Source organism: Nerophis ophidion, linkage group LG04 (assembly GCF_033978795.1).
Source record: "Nerophis ophidion isolate RoL-2023_Sa linkage group LG04, RoL_Noph_v1.0, whole genome shotgun sequence".
Taxonomy (NCBI): domain Eukaryota; kingdom Metazoa; phylum Chordata; class Actinopteri; order Syngnathiformes; family Syngnathidae; genus Nerophis; species Nerophis ophidion.
Window position 1 is genome coordinate 83,553,519 of NC_084614.1, and position 20,827 is coordinate 83,574,345.

The 20,827-nt window shown below is 37.2% G+C and overlaps 2 protein-coding genes across 3 annotated transcripts in view; both read left to right on the top strand.

Annotated features, from left to right (window-relative positions):
• The window catches only part of LOC133552073 (transcriptional coactivator YAP1-like), a 47,008-nt gene extending 32,382 nt beyond the window's left edge, over window positions 1-14,626 (top strand). Inside the window, 1 exon segment of the mRNA XM_061899388.1 lies at window positions 7,798-14,626. Within this exon segment, the coding sequence (XP_061755372.1) occupies window positions 7,798-7,973 (176 nt within the window). The 3' untranslated portion in view covers window positions 7,974-14,626.
• Window positions 14,627-17,979: 3,353 nt separating this feature from the next.
• Window positions 17,980-20,827, top strand: part of birc2 (baculoviral IAP repeat containing 2) — a 33,725-nt gene continuing 30,877 nt past the window's right edge. The window contains exon 1 of one of the 2 annotated variants that reach the window (XM_061899386.1): window positions 17,980-18,131. The gene's annotated coding sequence lies outside the window, so the exon portion shown is untranslated. The other variant, XM_061899385.1, reaches the window with a different exon arrangement.

Consider the following 20,827-nt stretch of genomic DNA (forward strand, 5'->3'; position numbering starts at 1 on the left):
CCAAAGTGTGGCCCGCATCTAATGTTTTAACGGCCCATAAAAAGTGGAAGAGCTATCAGGTGTAATGTGAAGTGAATTGTATTTATATAGCGCTTTTTCTCTAGTGACTCAAAGTGCATTACATAGTGAAACCCAATACCTAAGTTCCATTTAAAGCAGTGTGGGTGGCACTGGGAGCAGGTGGGTAAAGTGCCTTGCCCAAGGACACAACGGCAGTGACTAGGATGGTGTAACCGGGGATCGAACCTGCAACCCTCAAGTTGCTGGCACGGCCGCTTTACCAACCGAGCTACACCGCCAAGTCATGCTTAATAGCTTACCAAAGTCATACTAAAACATTTTGATAGGTTTTTGAGCGCCGTGTGTAATGTTCTATATTTTCAATTAACATTTTGGTGTTGTTTACTGGCGTCATATTGCAGTCTACACGTATATATTATGTGTGACTGCCATCATATTGCAGTCTACGTGTATCCTTTATGTGTGACTGCCACCTAATGGTCACATTTATCATTTCACCATGTACCAAATAAAGTAGCTTTGAGGTCGGTAAGCACAACCAAAATGATTCCGTATATTAGGGTTAAAAGGCGCACAGTCGAGTTTTAGAAAATGAAAGAATTTTAAGTGCGTCTTATAGTCCAAGAAATTTGGTATTTCTGTTTAAATTAGGTTTAAATTTTCTGCCTTATGTCGAGTTTTGAGAAAATGAAGGGATTTTAAGTGCACTTTATAGTCCAAAAATGTGGTATTTCCTAATTCGATTTTCTGACAATTTTTGGAAAATTGTACTTAATTTTGTCGCATCTGTAAACTATCACAAACTTAATTTTAGCAAGTTTTACCAACCTATTGGGTCCAGTGTAATTATTTGCAGCCTTTGTCCATGTTTATTAAACCTAATTTTGTTGCACCTCCAACTCATCACCGACAAAACTATAAAAAATTTGAATAAATTAAATTACTTAAGTTCACAAAACTTGAAAATAAATTATTATAAATGTTTATTTTTAAAGTTGCATCAAAGTAACCCTTTTTTTTTAAACAATTTATTTTGTATTTATGCTAATCTGTATGACATGACACCTAGTCCAAAAAAATTTGGTATTTATATTTAAATAAAGTCTAAATTTTCTGACAATTTTTGGAAAATTGTACTTAATTTTGTCACATCTGTAAACTATCACAAACTTAATTTTAGCAAGTTTTAATTAAACCTAATTTTGTTGCACCTCCAACTCATCACCGACAAAACTATAAAAAATTTGAATAAATTAAATTACTTAAGTTCACAAAACTTGACAATAAATTATTATAAATGTTTATTTTTAAAGTTGCATCAAAGTAACCCTTTTTAAAAAATATTTATTTTGTATTTATACTAATCTGTATGACATGAAACCTAATCCAAAAATGTGGTATTAATATTTAAATTTGTTCTAAATTTGCTGCCTTATTTAATTTTTGTTTACCTCAATTTTCTGGCAATTTTTAGAAAATTTTACTTAATTTTGTCGCATCTGTAAACTATCACAAAGTTAATTTTACCAAGCTTTGCCAACCTATTACGTCCTTGAAATTATTTGCTGCCTTTGTTCATGTTTATTAAACCTAATTTTGTTCCATCTTGAACTCATCACCGACAAAATTGTACGGAACTGGAGCAAATTAAATAAAATAAGTTCACAAAACTTTAAAATAAAGATTATAAATGTTTATTTTTAAAGTTGCATCAAAGTAACCCTTTTTTTTTAAACAATTTATTTTGTATTTATGATAATCTGTATGACATGACACCTAGTCCAAAAAAATTTGGTATTTATATTTAAATAAAGTCTACATTTTCTGACAATTTTTGGAAAATTGTACTTAATTTTGTCACATCTGTAAACTATCACAAACTTAATTTTAGCAAGTTTTACCAACCTATTAGGTACGGTGTAATTATTCTGCTGCCTTTGTTCATGTTAATTAAACCTAATTTTGTTGCACCTCCAACTCATCACCGACAAAACTATAAAAAAATTGAATAAATTAAATTACTTAAGTTCACAAAACTTGAAAATAAATTGTTATAAATGTTTATTTTTAAAGTTGCATCAAAGTAACCCTTTTTTTTAAAAACAATTTATTTTTTATTTATGCTAATCTGTATGACCTGACACCTAGTCCAAAAAAATTTGGTATTTATATTTAAATAAAGTCTAAATTGGTTGCCTTATTTCATTTTTGTTTTACTCAATTTTCTGACAATTTTTGGAAAATTTTACTTAATTTTGTCACATCTGTAAACTATCACAAACTTAATTTTAGCAAGTTTTACCAACCTATTGGGTCCGGTGTAATTATTTGCTGCCTTTGTCCATGTTTATTAAACCTAATTTTGTTCCATCTTCAACTCATCACCGACAAAATTGTACAGAATTGGAACAAATTAAATAAAATAAGTTCACAAAACTTCAAAATAAATGATTATAAAATGTTTATTTTTAAAGTTGCATCAAAGTAACCCTTTTTTTTTTCAAACAATTTATTTTGTATTTATGCTAATCTGTATGACATGACACCTAGTCCAAAAAAATTTGGTATTTATATTTAAATAAAGTCTAAATTGGTTGCCTTATTTCATTTTTCTTTAACTCAATTTTCTGACAATTTTTGGAAAATTGTACTTAATTTTGTCACATCTGTAAACTATCACAAACTTAATTTTAGCAAGTTTTACCAACCTATTGAGTCCGGTGTAATTATTTGCTACCTTTGTTCATGTTAATTAAACCTAATTTTGTTCCATCTTCAACTCATCACCGACAAAATTGTACAGAATTGGAACAAATTAAATAAAATAAGTTCACAAAACTTCAAAATAAATGATTATAAAATGTTTATTTTTAAAGTTGCATCAAAGTAACCCCTTTTTTTAAACAATTTATTTTGTACTTATGCTAATCTGTATGACATGACACCTAGTCCAAAAAAAATTTGGTATTTATATTTAAATGAAGTCTAAATTGGTTGCCTTATTTCATTTTTCTTTAACTCAATTTTCTGACAATTTTTGGAAAATTTTACTTAATTTTGTCACATCTGTAAACTATCACAAACTTAATTTTATCAAGTTTTACCAACCTATTAGGTCCGGTGTAATTATTCTGCTGCCTTTGTTCATGTTAATTAAACCTAATTTTGTTGCACCTCCAACTCATCACCGACAAAACTATAAAAAATTTGAATAAATTAAATTACTTAAGTTCACAAAACTTGAAAATAAATTGTTATAAATGTTTATTTTTAAAGTTGCATCAAAGTAACCCTTTTTTTTTTTAAACAATTTATTTTGTATTTATGCTAATCTGTATGACATGACACCTAGTCCAAAAAAATTTGGTATTTATATTTAAATAAAGTCTAAATTTTCTGACAATTTTTGGAAAATTGTACTTAATTTTGTCACATCTGTAAACTATCACAAAGTTAATTTTATCAAGTTTTACCAACCTATTAGGTCCGGTGTAATTATTCTGCTGCCTTTGTTCATGTTAATTAAACCTAATTTTGTTGCACCTCCAACTCATCACCGACAAAACTATAAAAAATTTGAATAAATTAAATTACTTAAGTTCACAAAACTTGACAATAAATTATTATAAATGTTTATTTTTAAAGTTGCATCAAAGTAACCCTTTTTAAAAAATATTTATTTTGTATTTATACTAATCTGTATGACATGAAACCTAGTCCAAAAAATGTGGTATTACTATTTAAATTAGGTCTAAATTTGCTGCCTTATTTAATTTTTGTTTACCTCAATTTTCTGACAATTTTTGGATATTTTGACTTAATTTTGTCGCATCTGTAAAATATCACAAAGTTAATTTTACCAAGCTTTGCCAACCTATTACGTCCTTGAAATTATTTGCTGCCTTTGTTCATGTTTATTAAACCTAATTTTGTTACATCTTCAACTCATCACCGACAAAACTATACAAAGTTTGTATCTAGGATGGCAGAAGCGGGGATCGAACCTGCAACCCTCAAGTTGCTGGCACGGCCACTCTACCAACCGAGCTATGCCGCCATGTGTAAATAATGTGAAGAGAAAAAGTTGACATGTTTTGCACTGATTTTTTTTCTTCTTTAAAACATGCATTGTTTATAAAAAAAAAAAATATATTATTATTATTATTATTATTATTTATTTTTTTTTTTTAATTATTGACTGATTCCAGGCTCCACTCTGAAATATTTTTGGAGAAAAATATTGCAGATTTTGTGTATTTGAAGGGGATAAAACATAAAAATGATAATTAGACAACTTATTTTTAACACTTTTGTGGCCCTTTTTGGATCCCCGAGAACTTTTAGTGTGATTTAAAAAAAATTTTTTTTTTTTTTATAAATAATAATAAATTAAAATCAACGTTGTTATTCTTGACATATTATAGGCTCAAATTAAATTAAATATTCCACTCTGAAATATTTTTGGAGAAACATCCTGCATATTTGATGTGTTGCAAGGGAATAATACATAAACATAACATTCATCCATCCATCCATCCATTTCCTACCGCTAATTCCCTTTTGGGGTGGCGGGGGGCGCTGGCGCCTATCTCAGCTACAGTCGGGCGGAAGGCGGGGTACACCCTGGACATGTCGCCACCTCATCGCAGGGCCAACATAAACATAACAACAAAATAATAATTATAAAATGACTTATTTTTTAACGCTTTCATGAGTTGGCCCTTTTTGGATCCCCGAGAACATTTAGTGTGATTTATTTTTTATTTTTTTAAACCTGTCATTGCTAAAAAAATACTAATAAATGAAAATCAGTGTTGTGAATTATTGACCTATTTAAAGATCCAGTTGTTTGACCTTAAATATTCCACTTTGAATTTTTTGGGGGGGAAATTTTGCATATTAAAAAAATGTACCCCCAAAAAATTACAAAATGGGCATGAAAATAATAAAAAAACAAATAAATAATTATATGACTTATTTTCAACACTTTAATTTTTAACGCTTTAGATCCTCGATAACTTTTAATGTGATTTTTATTTTTTCAATTTTTTTATTTTTTAACCTGTCATTGCTCAAAAATAATAATAAATCGAAGTCATTGTTGTGAATTATTGACCTATTTAAGGCTCTACTTATTTGACTTTAAATATTCCACTTATAATTTTTTTTTGGGGGGGGGGGGCAATTTTGTATATTTAAAAAAATAAACTTTACCAAAAATAAAAAAGACAACATGGGCATGAAAATAACAAAAACCAAATAAATAATTATATGACTTATTTTTAACACTTTAGCTTCTCGATTACTTTTAGTGTGATTTTTTTAAATTTTTTTTAGTTTATTTTTTTTAACCTGTCATTGCTCAAAAAAAATAAATAAATCAAAATCATTGTTGTGAATTATTGACTTATTTAAGGCTCCAATTACTTGACCTAAAATATTCCACCTAGAATTTTTTTTAGGGGGGAAATTTTTGTATATTTTGAAAAAAAAAAAACTTTACCAAAAAAAAAAATGACAACATGGACATGAAAATAATAAAAACCAAATAAATAATTATATGACTTATTTTTAACACTTTAGCTTCTCGATTACTTTTAGTGTGATTTATTTTATTTTTGTATTTTTTAACCGGTCTTTGCTCAAAAAATGATGAAAAATGAAAATCAGTGTTGTGAATTATTGACCTATTTAAGGCTCCAATTACTTGACCTAAAATATTCCACCAAAAAATGTTTATACTCTGTGGAACCTCAATGTACAGACCTATTTTGATCTTGAACGGGTTCGTAAATTAAAAAGTTTTTATAGTGAAGCAGAGTTTCCTATAAGAAACAATGTAAACGTGCATCATTTAGTTGTAGCGTAGGCAAAAGTCCCTATTTTAGTAAAAAAAGAAAGGAAAAAAAACACTCTATATGTATGTATATATGTATGTTTTTTGGCTTCTTGGACCCATATTTAGTAAGAAAATAGACAAAACTTGGTGAGTGGTGAGAAAAAAATACTAAAGAACAATGAAGAATTCAGAAGTGGTGACCAAGTAATGGACTGCGTCAACAGGAAGTGTGTACTGTACTGGCCTAAGACTGCCAGCGGCACACAAAATGAATGAATGAAGCGTTCGAACACAGGGACATGGTTCGCACACAGAGGCACATTTGGCCTGATCTAAACGTTCGTAAAACTGAAAAGTTCGCAACTAGAGGGGTTTGTAAATTGAAGTTTCGCTGTATAATGTTGATATTTTGATTAAGGTACTCTTCGCATTTGTAAGTCCACAGCAAATCCCTCCTTCTTTCCAGACTGGTTTGTTGGGTTTTTGGACCGATATTGAGCAACAAAATGGACAAATGTTGGTGAGTGGCGGGAAAGGGAACACTAAAGTGGTGACCAAGTAATGGACTGCGTCAACAGGAAGTGTGTACTGTACTGGCATAAGACTGCCAGTGGGACACAAAATGAATGAATGAAGCGTTCGAACACAGTGACATGGTTCGCACACAGAGGCACATTTGGCCTGATCTAAACGTTCGTAAAACCGAAAAGTTCGCAACTAGAGGGGGTTGTAAATCAAAGTTTTGCTGTATAATGTTGATATTTTGGTTGAGGTATTCTTAGCATTTGTAAGTCCACAGCAAATCCCTCCTTCTTTCCAGATTGGTTTGTTGGCATTTTGGACCGATATTTAGCAACAAAATAGGCAAAACTTGGTGAGTGGCGGGAAAGGGAACACTGAGGAACACTGAAGTGGCGACCAAGTAATGGACTGTGTCAACAGGAAGTGTGTACTGTACTGGCCTAAGACCGCCAGCGGGACACAAAATGAATGAAGCGTTCGAACACAGGGACATGGTTCGCACACAGAGGCGCATTTGGCCTGATCTAAACGTTCGTAAACCCGAAAAGTTCTCAACTAGAGGGGTTTGTATATTGAAGTTTCGCTGTATAATGTTGATATTTTGATTAAGGTACTCTTAGCATTTGTAAGTCCACAGCAAATCCCTCCTTCTTTCCAGACTGGTTTGTTGGGTTTTCGGACCGATATTTAGCAACAAAATAGACAAAAGTTGGTGAGTGGCGGGAAAAGGAACACTAAAGTGGTGACCAAGTAATGGACTGCGTCAACAGGAAGTGTGTACTGTACTGGCCTAAGACTGCCAGCGGGACACAAATGAATGAATGAAGCGTTCAAACACAGGGACATGGTTTGCAAACAGTGGCACATTTGGCCTGATCTAAACGTTCGTAAACCCGAAAAGTTCTCAACTAGAGGGGTTTGTAAATTGAAGTTTTGCTGTATAATGTTGATATTTTGGTTGAGGTACTCTTCGCATTTGTAAGTCCACAGCAAATCCCTCCTTCTTTCCAGACTGGTTTGTTGGGTTTTCAGACCGATATTTAGCAACAAAATAGACAAAAGTTGGTGAGTGGCGGGAAAGGGAACACAGATGTGGCGACCAAGTAATGGACTGTGTCAACAGGAAAGGTGTACTGTACTGGCCTAAGACTGCCAGCGGGACACAAAATGAATGAATGAAGCGTTCGAACACAGGGACATGGTTCGCACACAGAGGCGCATTTGGCCTGATCTAAACGTTCGTAAACCCGAAATGTTTGCAACTAGAGGGATTGGAAATTGAAGTTTCACTGTATAATGTTGATATTTTGGTTGAGGTACTCTTAGAATTTGTAAGTCCACAGCAAATCCCTCCGCATTGATATACATAATAAAAATACCCCTCATAATATTCAAGACGTCATCTTGTGTTTTAGGTGAACCTGGCGAGCCGTCTTCCCTGACCTTACAGGACACGTTGCCCGCCATGACCGAAGGCGAGGAACTGATGCCTAGCATCCCCGAGGGTCTTAGTTCAGACCTCCTGATGGACATGGAGACGGTCCTGTCCGGGTCTCACATGGACAGGGACAGCCTGCTCACCTGGCTATAGACCCCCACCCGAGCACAGTCCCGCCTGCCCGGCTCGTCTTAGAGAACACTTATCGGGACTTCTTTGGATTTTGAGACGCTAGACCCGGAAGACTCACCTGAAATAACCCTGCCGCAGGTGGTAAGCTGCTAGAATTCTCCTTTTTTTTTTTTTTTTCTTCCTGGGAGCTCCTTTTTGAAGCGTTTTCAGGACTTCCTTGTAATCGTCACCCAGCAGGGGGCGCCGCTTCACTTTCACTGCACATTTTCATGGTAACTTAGAAGCGCGAGCTACGTTCCAAGAAACACATTTAAGGACAAATTGAAGGTGGTCACATGTTACGAGCGAGCCTAAAAACAGTATTATTACTGGAGTATTACAAACGTCAAAAACAAGTCCAGTGCCCAAAAAAAAAGCTAGCGTGTTTTCCCAAGTGTGCTCAAATTGAAGTGAAGGTTAAAAAAAAAAAAGAAAAGCTTTATTTTCAATTTTTTTATGCTTTTTACCAAGAAAAATATGTTCATTATTGGGGATTGCGGTGGTGTGGAAGTGTACTGCATCGTACTTTTTACTGTTTTCATTAGGGGTGCACGAAAAAAATCAGTTTGCATCTGAATCGCGATTGTTATTCAACCCAGTTCTGAATCGATAATAATAATAATAATAGATTTTATTTGTAAAAAGCACTTTACATTGAGTAAACAACCTCTAAGTGCTATGGTGTATTAAAAAAATACAAATAAAAAGATAATAAAAATAAAAACTACAACAGCCTAATAGCTAGAACTAGTATGCATATATCTAAAAAAAAAAAAAAAAAAGCATTCACAGTCTGTGGTGCCCTCAGGTGGTCAGGGAGAGCGTTCCACAGAACAGAAAGCCCGGTCTCCCATTGTTCGTAGCTTTTTCCTCTGAGGTTGGAGGAAGTTAGCTTGTCCGGAGCGGAGGTGTCGTGTGGAGGTTTTGGGGGTGAGTACTTTTTTGAGGTAGAGGGGGGCATTTCCATGGATGCACTGGTGGGTTAGGAGGGAGACTTTGAATTCAATCCCGAGTGGAACAGGAAGCCAGTGAAGGGAATTTGAGAATCGGTGTGATATGGTCGTATTTCCGTCCTCTCATCAGGATCCTCGCAGCACTATTCCGTATCGATTCATAACTCTTAAAAAATTATAATTTGAATTATTATTTTATAAAAATCTATTTTTAGGCCATCTCCAAGCAACCAGAAGGAGCTTTTTCTATTATTACACCCAGTTATGGATTGCGAGAATCGGTTCTAATCGTGAACCAAAATCTGAATCGAATCGGAACCGGGTTGAATCGTTAGGCGACCAAAGAGTCACACACCTAGTTTCACTCTTGTCCGAATGTTAGAAACACACTTGGACACGACTTTAAGTTAAAATAATGCATATATTTGTGAAGAATTTGATGGAAGTTGTGTTGTTTTCATTGCATTTTTTTATTGTGTGGTTTTATCGGTAACACAAGAACCCGAGACAATGTTTTATATTCTTGCCGTGTTACAAATATCGAATATTACCAAGATTTTTTTTAGCTTTTGATTGGAATTGATTGACACTTCTGCAATTTGTTTTGTGCAACTTCCGCAATGCACTGAGTTGTGTAACGTTAGTAAACCGCAACTTATTTTTCCTCTGGCTATTGAGTTGATAGCTCGGGCTTTTAGCTCGATAGTCAGCACGTTCGCCTTTCTTGCCAGAGCAGTGAGAGAAAAAAACGCGATACAACCGAGAGAAAGAGAGGGAGAGAGAGTACAAAGTAAGATTGCAGTGGTGCCGTGACCCGGATTGACTTCAGGTTTATCGCCCGGGCTTTTAGCTCGTTAGTCAGCACGTTCGCCTTTCTTGCCAGCGCAGTGAGAGAAAAAAACGCGATACAACCGAGAGAAAGAGAGGGAGAGAGAATAGAAAGTGAGATTGCAGTGGTGCCGTGACCCGGATTGACTTCAAGTTTATCGCCCGGGCTTTTAGCTCGTTAGTCAGCACGTTCGCCTTTCTTGCCAGAGCAGTGAGAGAAAAAAACGCGATACAAGCGGGAGAAAGAGAGGGAGAGAGAGTACAAAGTGAGATTGCAGTGGTGCCGTGACCCGGATTGACTTCAAGTTTATCGCCCGGGCTTTTAGCTCGTTAGTCAGCACGTTTGCCTTTCTTGCCAGAGCAGTGAGAGAAAAAAACGCAATACAAGCGGGAGAAAGAGAGGGAGAGAGAGTAGAAAGTGAGATTGCAGTGGTGCCGTGACCCGGATTGACTTCAAGTTTATCGCCCGGGCTTTTAGCTCGTTAGTCAGCACGTTCGCCTTCCTTGCCAGAGCAGTGAGAGAGAAAAACGCGATACAACCGGGAGAAAGAGAGGGAGGGAGAGTACAAAGTGAGATTGCAGTGGTGCCGTGACCCGGATTGACTTCAAGTTTATCGCCCGGGCTTTTAGCTCGTTAGTCAGCACGTTCGCCTTTCTTGCCAGAGCAGTGAGAGAAAAAAACGCGATACAACCGAGAGAAAGAGAGGGAGAGGGAGTAGAAAGTGAGATTGCAGTGGTGCCGTGACCCGGATTGACTTCAAGTTTATCGCCCGGGCTTTTAGCTCGTTAGTCAGCACGTTCGCCTTTCTTGCCAGAGCAGTGAGGAAAAAAAAACGCGATACAAGCGGGAGAAAGAGAGGGAGAGAGAGTACAAAGTGAGATTGCAGTGGTGCCGTGACCCGGATTGACTTCAAGTTTATCGCCCGGGCTTTTAGCTCGTTAGTCAGCATGTTCGCCTTTCTTGCCAGAGCAGTGAGAGAAAAAAACGCGATACAACCGGGAGAAAGAGGGGGAGAGAGAGTACAAAGTAAGATTGCAGTGGTGCCGTGACCCGGATTGACTACAAGTTTATCGCCCGGGCTTTTAGCTCGTTAGTCAGCACGTTCGCCTTTCTTGCCAGAGCAGTGAGAGAAAAAAACGCGATACAAGCGGGAGAAAGAGAGGGAAAGGGAGTACAAAGTGAGATTGCAGTGGTGCCGTGACCCGGATTGACTTCAAGTTTATCGCCCGGGCTTTTAGCTCGTTAGTCAGCACGTTCGCCTTTCTTGCCAGAGCAGTGAGAGAAAAAAACGCGATACAACCGGGAGAAAGAGAGGGAGAGAGAGTACAAAGTGAGATTGCAGTGGTGCCGTGACCCGGATTGACTTCAAGTTTATCGCCCGGGCTTTTAGCTCGTTAGTCAGCACGTTCGCCTTTCTTGCCAGAGCAGTGAGAGAGAAAAACGCGATACAACCGGGAGAAAGAGAGGGAGAGAGAGTACAAAGTGAGATTGCAGTGGTGCCGTGACCCGGACTGACTTCAAGTTTATCGCCCGGGCTTTTAGCTCGTTAGTCAGCACGTTCGCCTTCCTTGCCAGAGCAGTGAGAGAGAAAAACGCGATACAACCGGGAGAAAGAGAGGGAGAGAGAGTACAAAGTGAGATTGCAGTGGTGCCGTGACCCGGATTGACTTCAAGTTTATCGCCCGGGCTTTTAGCTCGTTAGTCAGCACGTTCGCCTTCCTTGCCCGAGCAGTGAGAGAGAAAAACGCGATACAACCGGGAGAAAGAGAGGGAGAGAGAGTACAAAGTGAGATTGCAGTGGTGCTGTGACCCGGATTGACTTCAAGTTTATCGCCCGGGCTTTTAACTCGTTAGTCAGCACGTTCGCCTTTCTTGCCAGAGCAGTGAGAGAAAAAAACGCGATACAACCGAGAGAAAGAGAGGGAGAGAGAGTAGAAAGTGAGATTGCAGTGGTGCCGTGACCCGGATTGACTTCAAGTTTATCGCCCGGGCTTTTAGCTCGTTAGTCAGCACGTTCGCCTTCCTTGCCAGAGCAGTGAGAGAAAAAAACGCGATACAACCGAGAGAAAGAGAGGGAGAGAGAGTACAAAGTAAGATTGCAGTGGTGCCGTGACCCGGATTGACTACAAGTTTATCGCCCGGGCTTTTAGCTCGTTAGTCAGCATGTTTGCCTTTCTTGCCAGAGCGGTGAAAGAAAAAAACGCGATACAACCGGGAGAAAGAGAGGGAGAGAGAGTACAAAGTGAGATTGCAGTGGTGCCGTGACCCGGATTGACTTCAAGTTTATTGCCCGGGCTTTTAGCTCGTTAGTCAGCACGTTCGCCTTTCTTGCCAGAGCAGTGAGAGAAAAAAACGCGATACAACCGGGAGAAAGAGAGGGAGAGAGAGTACAAAGTGAGATTGCAGTGGTGCCGTGACCCGGATTGACTTCAAGTTTATCGCCCGGGCTTTTAGCTCGTTAGTCAGCACGTTCGCCTTTCTTGTCAGAGCAGTGAGAGAAAAAAATGCGATACAAGCGGGAGAAAGAGAGGGAGAGAGAGTACAAAGTGAGATTGCAGTGGTGCCGTGACCCGGATTGACTTCAAGTTTATCGCCCGGGCTTTTAGCTCGTTAGTCAGCACGTTCGCCTTTCTTGCCAGAGCAGTGAGAGAAAAAAACGCGATACAACCGGGAGAAAGAGTACAAAGTGAGATTGCAGTGGTGCCGTGACCCGGATTGACTTCAATTTTATCGCCCGGGCTTTTAGCTCGTTAGTCAGCACGTTCGCCTTTCTTGCCAGAGCAGTGAGAGAAAAAAACGCGATACAAGCGGGAGAAAGAGAGGGAGAGAGAGTACAAAGTGAGATTGCAGCGGTGCCGTGACCCGGATTGACATCAAGTTTATCGCCCAGGCATTTAGCTCGTTAGTCAGCACGTTCGCCTTTCTTGCCAGAGCAGTGAGAGAAAAAAACGCGATACAAGCGGGAGAAAGAGAGGGAGAGGGAGTACAAAGTGAGATTGCAGTGGTGCCGTGACCCGGATTGACTTCAAGTTTATCGCCCGGGCTTTTAGCTCGTTAGTCAGCACATTCGCCTTTCTTGCCAGAGCAGTGAGAGAAAAAAAACGCGATACAAGCGGGAGAAAGAGAGGGAGAGAGAGTACAAAGTGAGATTGCAGTGGTGCCGTGACCCGGATTGACTTCAAGTTTATCGCCCGGGCTTTTAGCTCGTTAGTCAGCACGTTCGCCTTTCTTGCCAGAGCAGTGAGAGAAAAAAACGCGATACAAGCGGGAGAAAGAGAGGGAGAGAGAGTACAAAGTGAGATTGCAGTGGTGCCGTGACCCGGATTGACTTCAAGTTTATCGCCCGGGCTTTTAGCTCGTTAGTCAGTACGTTCGCCTTTCTTGCCAGAGCAGTGAGAGAAAAAAAACGGGATACAACCGGGAGAAAGAGAGGGAGAGAGAGTACAAAGTGAGATTGCAGTGGTGCCGTGACCCGGATTGACTTCAAGTTTATCGCCCGGGCTTTTAGGTCGTTAGTCAGCACGTTCGCCTCTCTTGCCAGAGCGGTGAGAGAAAAAAATGCGATACAAGCGGGAGAAAGAGAGGGAGAGAGAGTACAAAATGAGATTGCAGTGGTGCCGTGACCCGGATTGACTTCAAGTTTATCGCCCGGGCTTTTAGCTCGTTAGTCAGCATGTTCGCCTTTCTTGCCAGAGCAGTGAGAGGAAAAAACGCGATAGAACCGGGAGAAAGAGAGGGAGAGAGAGTACAAAGTGAGATTGCAGTGGTGCCGTGACCCGGATTGACTTCAAGTTTATCGCCCGGGCTTTTAGCTCGTTAGTCAGCATGTTCGCCTTTCTTGCCAGAGCAGTGAGAGAAAAAAATGCGATACAAGCGGGAGAAAGAGAGGGAGAGAGAGTACAAAGTGAGATTGCAGTGGTGCCGTGACCCGGATTGACTTCAAGTTTATCGCCCGGGCTTTTAACTCGTTAGTCAGCATGTTCGCCTTTCTTGCCAGAGCAGTGAGAGAAAAAAACACGATACAACCGAGAGAAAGAGAGGACAAAGTGAGATTGCAGTGGTGCCGTGACCCGGATTGACTTCAAGTTTATCGCCCGGGCTTTTAGCTCGTTAGTCAGCACGTTCGCCTTTCTTGCCAGAGCAGTGAGAGAGAAAAACGCGATACAAGCGGGAGAAAGAGAGGGAGAGAGAGTACAAAGCGAGATTGCATCGGTGCCGTGACCCGGATTGACTTCAAGAGCAATGCTGGCCCTCCTGGGTTTTTAGCTCGGTAGTCAACACGCTGAGCACCACCAGGGTTCGAGTCCTCTGGCAGGGACCCGACCAGTTGCTAATGTAAATTAGCCTTTTTAGCTACACGCATCTTCACATTTGAGGCCTTCGTCACATTTTAAAGTTTGTGTTTTTCCCCCGAATCCCTCCAATGTATTTTCACTGCAAAGTGACGCTGGTCAAATGAATGCTTGTTTTTTTTTTTCTTTCTTTCTTCTGTTTTATGGTGAAGTACAACAACACAGAAGCATTCATTTCCTACTTGTACGCTTTCATGAAAAAAAAAAAAAGTAACCAGTGAATGAAGACATTGCATTGCTCCTTCTGTGTTGTTTTGTTATTATGATTTGAATATTATCATACATCCCAGTGCAACACGCTACCTTATCTGTTATTTATCTTTAGAATGCATGACACTCCATATACACAATCATTGTATGTAACATAAGCTTTATCACACACTTTATTTTGTACCTTTTTATGCATGTGGTTTGTATCCATTTATTTTCTCCTTACTTCCTCTATAATCTTTTTTTTTTTCTTGATGTTGCTGCAAAATAAAGATAAATGATATTTTTTTCTCTTGATTATATTTTTGAGACATTTAGTGGAAACACAAACACTGGAAAATGTTGAATCTTTTACAGGGTTAATAAATCAAGTAATAAATGACTGGCCGCTACTACGCCCTCTAGTGGCCGTGGAGCAGCGGGTTGATGACGTCACCTCAATCTTGCTGGACGGAACTCGGGACTAAATGGTGGGTTCAATGTGCTAAATCAAGTGGATTTTTGATCTTTTAACATCTCGACTTTGGTTTTCATGCAGATAAAGCCAAGTGGAGTAGACCGATATGAATCATTCTGAAAGTAAAACGCAGGGGGCACCAGGTCGCCCGTAAGGACCAGATGAGTCGCCCACTGGCCTGTTCTAAAAATAGCTCAAATAGCAGCACTTACCAGTGAGCTGCCTCTATTTTTTAAATTGTATTTATTTACTAGCAAGCTGGTCTCGCTTTGCTGGACATTTTTAATTCTAAGAGAGACAAAACTCAAATAGAATTTGAAAATCCCCAAAAATATTTGAAAGACTTGGTCTTGTTTAAATAAATTCATTTATTTTTTTTACTTTGCTTCTTATAACTTTTAGAAAGACAATTTTAGAGAAAAATTACAACCTTAAAAATGATTTTAGGATTTTTAAACACATATACCTTTTTACCTTTTAATTCCTTCCTCTTCTTTCCTGACAATTTAAATCAAATGTTCAAGTAAATGTATTGTTTTTATTGTAAAGAATAATAAATGCATTTTAATTTAATTCTTCATTTTAGCTTCAGTTTTTTCCACAAAGAATATTTGGGAAATATTTCTTCAAACTTATAAAGATTAAAATTCAAAAAAAATATTCTAGAAAATCTGTAGAATCAAATTCAAATCTTATTTCAAAGTCTTTTGAATTTCTTTGAAATTGTTGGTTCTGGAAAATCTAGAAGAAATAATGATTTGTCTTTGTTAGAAATATAGCTTGGTCCAATTTGTTATATATTCTAACAAAGTGCAGATTGGATTTTAACCTATTTGACACATGTCATCCAAATTCTAAAATGAATCTTAATCAGGAAAAATGACTAATGTTCCATAAATTATTTTTAAAAATTTTTCAAAAAGATTCGAAATAGCTAGTTCTTCTCTTCGTTTTTTTCGGTTGAATTTTGAATTTTAAAGAGTCGAAATTGAAGATAAACTATCTTTCAAAATTTAATTTTTTTTTTCCTGTTTTCTCCTCTTTTAAACCGTTCAATTAAGTGTTTTTTTCATCATTTATTTTCTAAAATTTCTATAATTCACTTCAAATATAATTCACTTTACAAAAAACCTTCCGTAAAAGGAAAAAAAAATGTACGACGGGATGACAGACAGAAATACCCATTTTTTTAAGTATAAAGATTTATTTATTAAAGGTAAATTGAGCAAATTGGCTATTTCTGGCAATTTATTTAAGTGTGCTTTCAGAAAGACAATTTTAGAGAAAAAATACAAGCTTAAAAATTATTTTAGAATTTTTAAACACATATACCTTTTTACCTTTTAAATTCCTTCCTCTTCTTTCCTGACAATTTAAATCAAATGTTCAAGTAAATGTATTGTTTTTATTGTAAAGAATAATAAATACATTTTAATGTAATTCTTCATTTTAGCTTCTGTTTTTTCAACGAAGAATATTTGGGAAATATTTCTTCAAACTTATAAAGATTAAAATTCAAAAAAAATATTCTAGAAAATCTGTAGAATCAAATTTAAATCTTATTTCAAAGTCTTTTGAATTTCTTTTAAATTTTTGGTTCTGGAAAATCTAGAAGAAATAATGATTTGTCTTTGTTAGAAATATAGCTTGGTCCAATTTGTTATATATTCTAACAAAGTGCAGATTGGATTTTAACCTATTTGACACATGTCACCAAAATTCTAAAATTAATCTTAATCAGGAAAAATGATTAATGTTCCATAAATTATTTTTTAAATTTTTTCAAAAAGATTCGAAATAGCTAGTTCTTCTCTTCGTTTTTTTCGGTTGAATTTTGAATTTTAAAGAGTCGAAATTGAAGATAAACTATCTTTCAAAATTTAATATTTTTTTTTCCTGTTTTCTCCTCTTTTAAACCGTTCAATTAAGTGTTTTTTTCATCATTTATTTTCTACAATTTCTATAATTCACTTCAAATATAATTCACTTTACAAAAAACCTTCCGTAAAAGGAAAAAAAAATGTACGACGGGATGACAGACAGAAATACCCATTTTTTTAAGTATAAAGATTTATATATTAAAGGTAAATTGAGCAAATTGGCTATTTCTGGCAATTTATTTAAGTGTGCTTCCAGAAAGACAATTTTAGAGAAAAAATAGAACCTTAAAAAGTATTTTAGAATTTTTAAACACATATACCTTTTTACCTTTTAATTCCTTCCTCTTCTTTCCTGATTAATTTAAATCAACGTTCAAGTATTTTTTTATAGTAAAGAATAATAAATACATTTTAATTTAATTCTTCATTTTAGCTTCAGTTTTTTCCACAAAGAATATTTGTGAAATATTTCTTCAAACTTATAAAGATTAAAATAAAAATAAAAAATTCTAGAAAATCTGTAGAATCAAATTTAAATCTTATTTCAAAGTCTTTTGAATTTCTTCGAAATTGTTGGTTCTGGAAAATCTAGAAGAAATAATGATTTGTCTTTGTTAGAAATATAGCTTGGTCCAATTTTTTAAATATATTCTAACAAAGTGCAGATTGGATTTTAACCTATTTGACACATGTCATCAAAATTCTAAAATTAATCTTAATCAGGAAAAATGACTAATGTTGTTCCATAAATTCTTTTTTAAATTTTTTCAAAAAGATTCGAAATAGCTAGTTTTTCTTATTCCTTTTTCGGTTGAATTTTGAGTTTTAAAGAGTCAAAATTGAAGATAAAATATGTTTCAAAATTAAATGTTTATTTTTTTCCTGTTTTCTCCTCTTTTAAACCGTTCAATTAAGTGTTTTTTTCATAATTTATTCTCTACAAAAAAACCTTCCGTAAAAGGAAAAAAAATGTCCGACGGAATGACAGACAGAAATACCCATTTTTTATGTATAAAGATTTATTTATTAAAGGTAAATTGAGCAAATTGGCTATTTCTGGCAATGTATTTAAGTGTGTATCAAACTGGTAGCCCTTGGCATGAATCAATACCCAAGAAGTAGTTATTGCTTTCAAAAAGGTTGGTGACCCCTGATTAAGAGAGTATGACGTCATCACGCAACCTTTAGGTGCTTACCGTAAATGACGCGTCGTAGCTTGTCGTTTAACGTTAAAACAAAGTAATTACGTCAATTATAATGGCCCTATTGTGTTGTAAATAATGTTTTAATGTTAACAATTGAAAGTAATCATCGTTTGAAAGTTTTGTTTCGTCCGAAAAAAGAAGTAGCAGATGAGGGGCGGTGTCCACGCATGCGCGCTAGATTCGGAAGCAGCTAATGTTGCTCAAGCTAACGAGAAGGGACTTTCCACCTCGCCGGATTTACTCAATAGCTAGCGGTGAGTCGACATTTATGGGGAAGCGAAAATAAAAAATGTTCTTTTGACTCATCTTCCACGCCGTGGTCCTGCCTTTGTAGTCAGCGTGTCTTTCTAACAACCGTAGCGTTAGTGTTAGCAAGGCTGCTAGCTGTCGTCCAGTTCGACAGATGCTAACTGTGTCTCTTTGTAATGGCAATTGTGAGTAAATATTTTTTTATATCCTTACATTTCTTCAGTCGTAACGTAGCACAGCTACTGTAACCTGAGCTTTGACAGGAAGTACTTGTATTTCCTTGAATAACCGCCCGGGCGCTAATCAATTTAAAATCTCTTCTCACTCCGGCACTTACCAAAGGCATGCAGTAAAAAAATTAGTGTGATGTAAGCTTGGACCTTAAATCCCACTGAATAGCTCTTAATCTTCTTCCCTTTATGCGATTTCAAATTACCGGTATTCCAAACAGCCTCCTCCATTTTTGAAAATGATCACAGTGGAAGTGTCACTCGTGACATGACTAGTTTGACCAGGCGGTAATACTAAACATGCGCTTATTATTTTGCGAAGCGAGTTTGACTCGGCAGTAATTCAAGGCAGGCGCATACTATATGCCCTGTGGCGATTCAAGGAAATACGGTATGTGTGAAAGCGGTAGAAAATGGATATGCGCCGAACCGTATGCGTGAGTGGAACAAAAATGCTTGAGTGTCCAAGGTGAATGGAGTGTGTGGATGTTGGAACGGTTCAAATCTAATAAGAAATGTGCCATATGGAGAGGTTTGGATATTGCTCGTTCAATTTCCATGGGAGGATATTCCTGGTAATTTCGGAAAATTTTCAAAACTGGGAAACATGCTGGCTTAAATGTCTAGAGCAGGGGTGCCCACACTTTTTCTGCAGGCGAGCTACTTTTCAATTGACCAACGCGAGGGGATCTACCTCATTTATATATATCATTTATATTTATTTATTTATGAAAGAGACATTTTTGTAAACAAGTTAAATGTGTTTAATGATAATACAAGCATGTGTAACGCATATAGATGTCTTTCTTTCACAAAGACAAGCATATAAGTTGGTGTATTACCTGATTCTGATGACTTGCATTGATTGGAATCAGACAGTAATGATGATAACGCCCACATTTTCAAATGGAGGAGAAAAAAGTTGTCCTTTCTGTACAATACCACATGAAAGTGGTTGGTTTTTGGCATCTAATTCATCCAGCTTCCATACACTTTACAAGAAAAACATTGGCGGCAAATTCCGTAGCTTGCTTGATTGACATTCACGGCACCCGAGGGTCTTGTGAGATGACGCTGGCTGCTGCCAGTTCATTATTATGAAAAAATGACAGAGAGGAAGGCGAGAAACACTTTTTATTTCAACAGACTTTCACGCCGTCCCTTCCGTCAAAACTCTAAAGGCCGACTGCACATTTCCTATCTTCACAATAAAAGCCCTGCTTCATGCTGCCTGCGCTAACTAAATAAGAGTCTCGGAAAGCTGGCGTGCACAAGCGATGTGCACGCCAGCTTTCTGAGGGATCGCTTGTGCACGCCAGTTTTCCGAGACTCTGTATTTAGTTAGCGCAGGCAGCATGAAGCAGGGCTTTTATTGTGAAGATAGGAAATGTGCAGTCGGCCTTTAGAGTTTTGACGGAAGGTCTGTTGAAATAAAAAGTGTTTCTCGCCTTCCTCTCGGTCATATTTTCATAATAATGATCTTGCAGCAGCCAGCGTCATCTCACAAGACCCTCCGGTACCGTGAATGTCATTTAAGTGACGTCTTGGTGAAGATTGATGATCACTCATTTTTAGGTCTATTTTTTTTAAAAGCCTGGCTGGAGATCGACTGACACACCCCCCGCGGTCGACTGGTAGCTCGCCATCGACGTAATGGGCACCCCTGGTCTAGAGTGTGTGTGTGTGTGTGGATGGTTCAAATCAGGTAGGAAATGTGGGCTATGCAGTAGATTGTGTATTGCCCATTCACTGTCAATTGGGAGAAAATTCCAGGAAAACCAGGAATTTGGGGAAAGGGAAAACATGTTATGCGTTCAATGTATTGGAAGAGTAGTGTGGGTGTATCGAGTCGGAATTGGGTAAAAAGTGTAAAACGGGAAAATAAAGTTCTCTAACTAAGAGGAATGACTTGATGGTGAAATACTCAAAAACAGTTGCAAAATGTGGGTTGTGAAAACATTCCAGGAAGAGGTGACAATAGGACTTTGGAAAACGGTGAATACCTGGAATTTCTTTGAACTTGGAAAATGGTAGTTTGATTGTCCAGAGTGTGTGGATGGTGGAACGGTTCAAATCAGATAGGAAATGTGGGCCGTGCAGTAGATTATATATTGCTCATTCACTGCCAATCGGGAGGAAATTCCATGAAAACCGGGAATTTGGGGAAAGGGAAAACATATTTTCCGTTTAATATAGTGGAAGAATTCGGTTTAATATAGTGGAAGAATAATGTGGGTGGATGGTTGAGGAGTCGGAATTGGGTAAAAAGTGGCAGTGAATTTTGGGCATTGTAGAACTATGAATACGTCCATTCACTTGAATGGGAATTTCCTGGAAATTTAGGGATTTTGGAAAAACAATAAGTTTTAAAATATGGATACTGGCACAATTGTCATTGATGATATGAATGGATAGATGTCGGAATTTTTGGAATCTGTTGAAAAGTGTTGACGTAGTAACAGTGTGAGTTG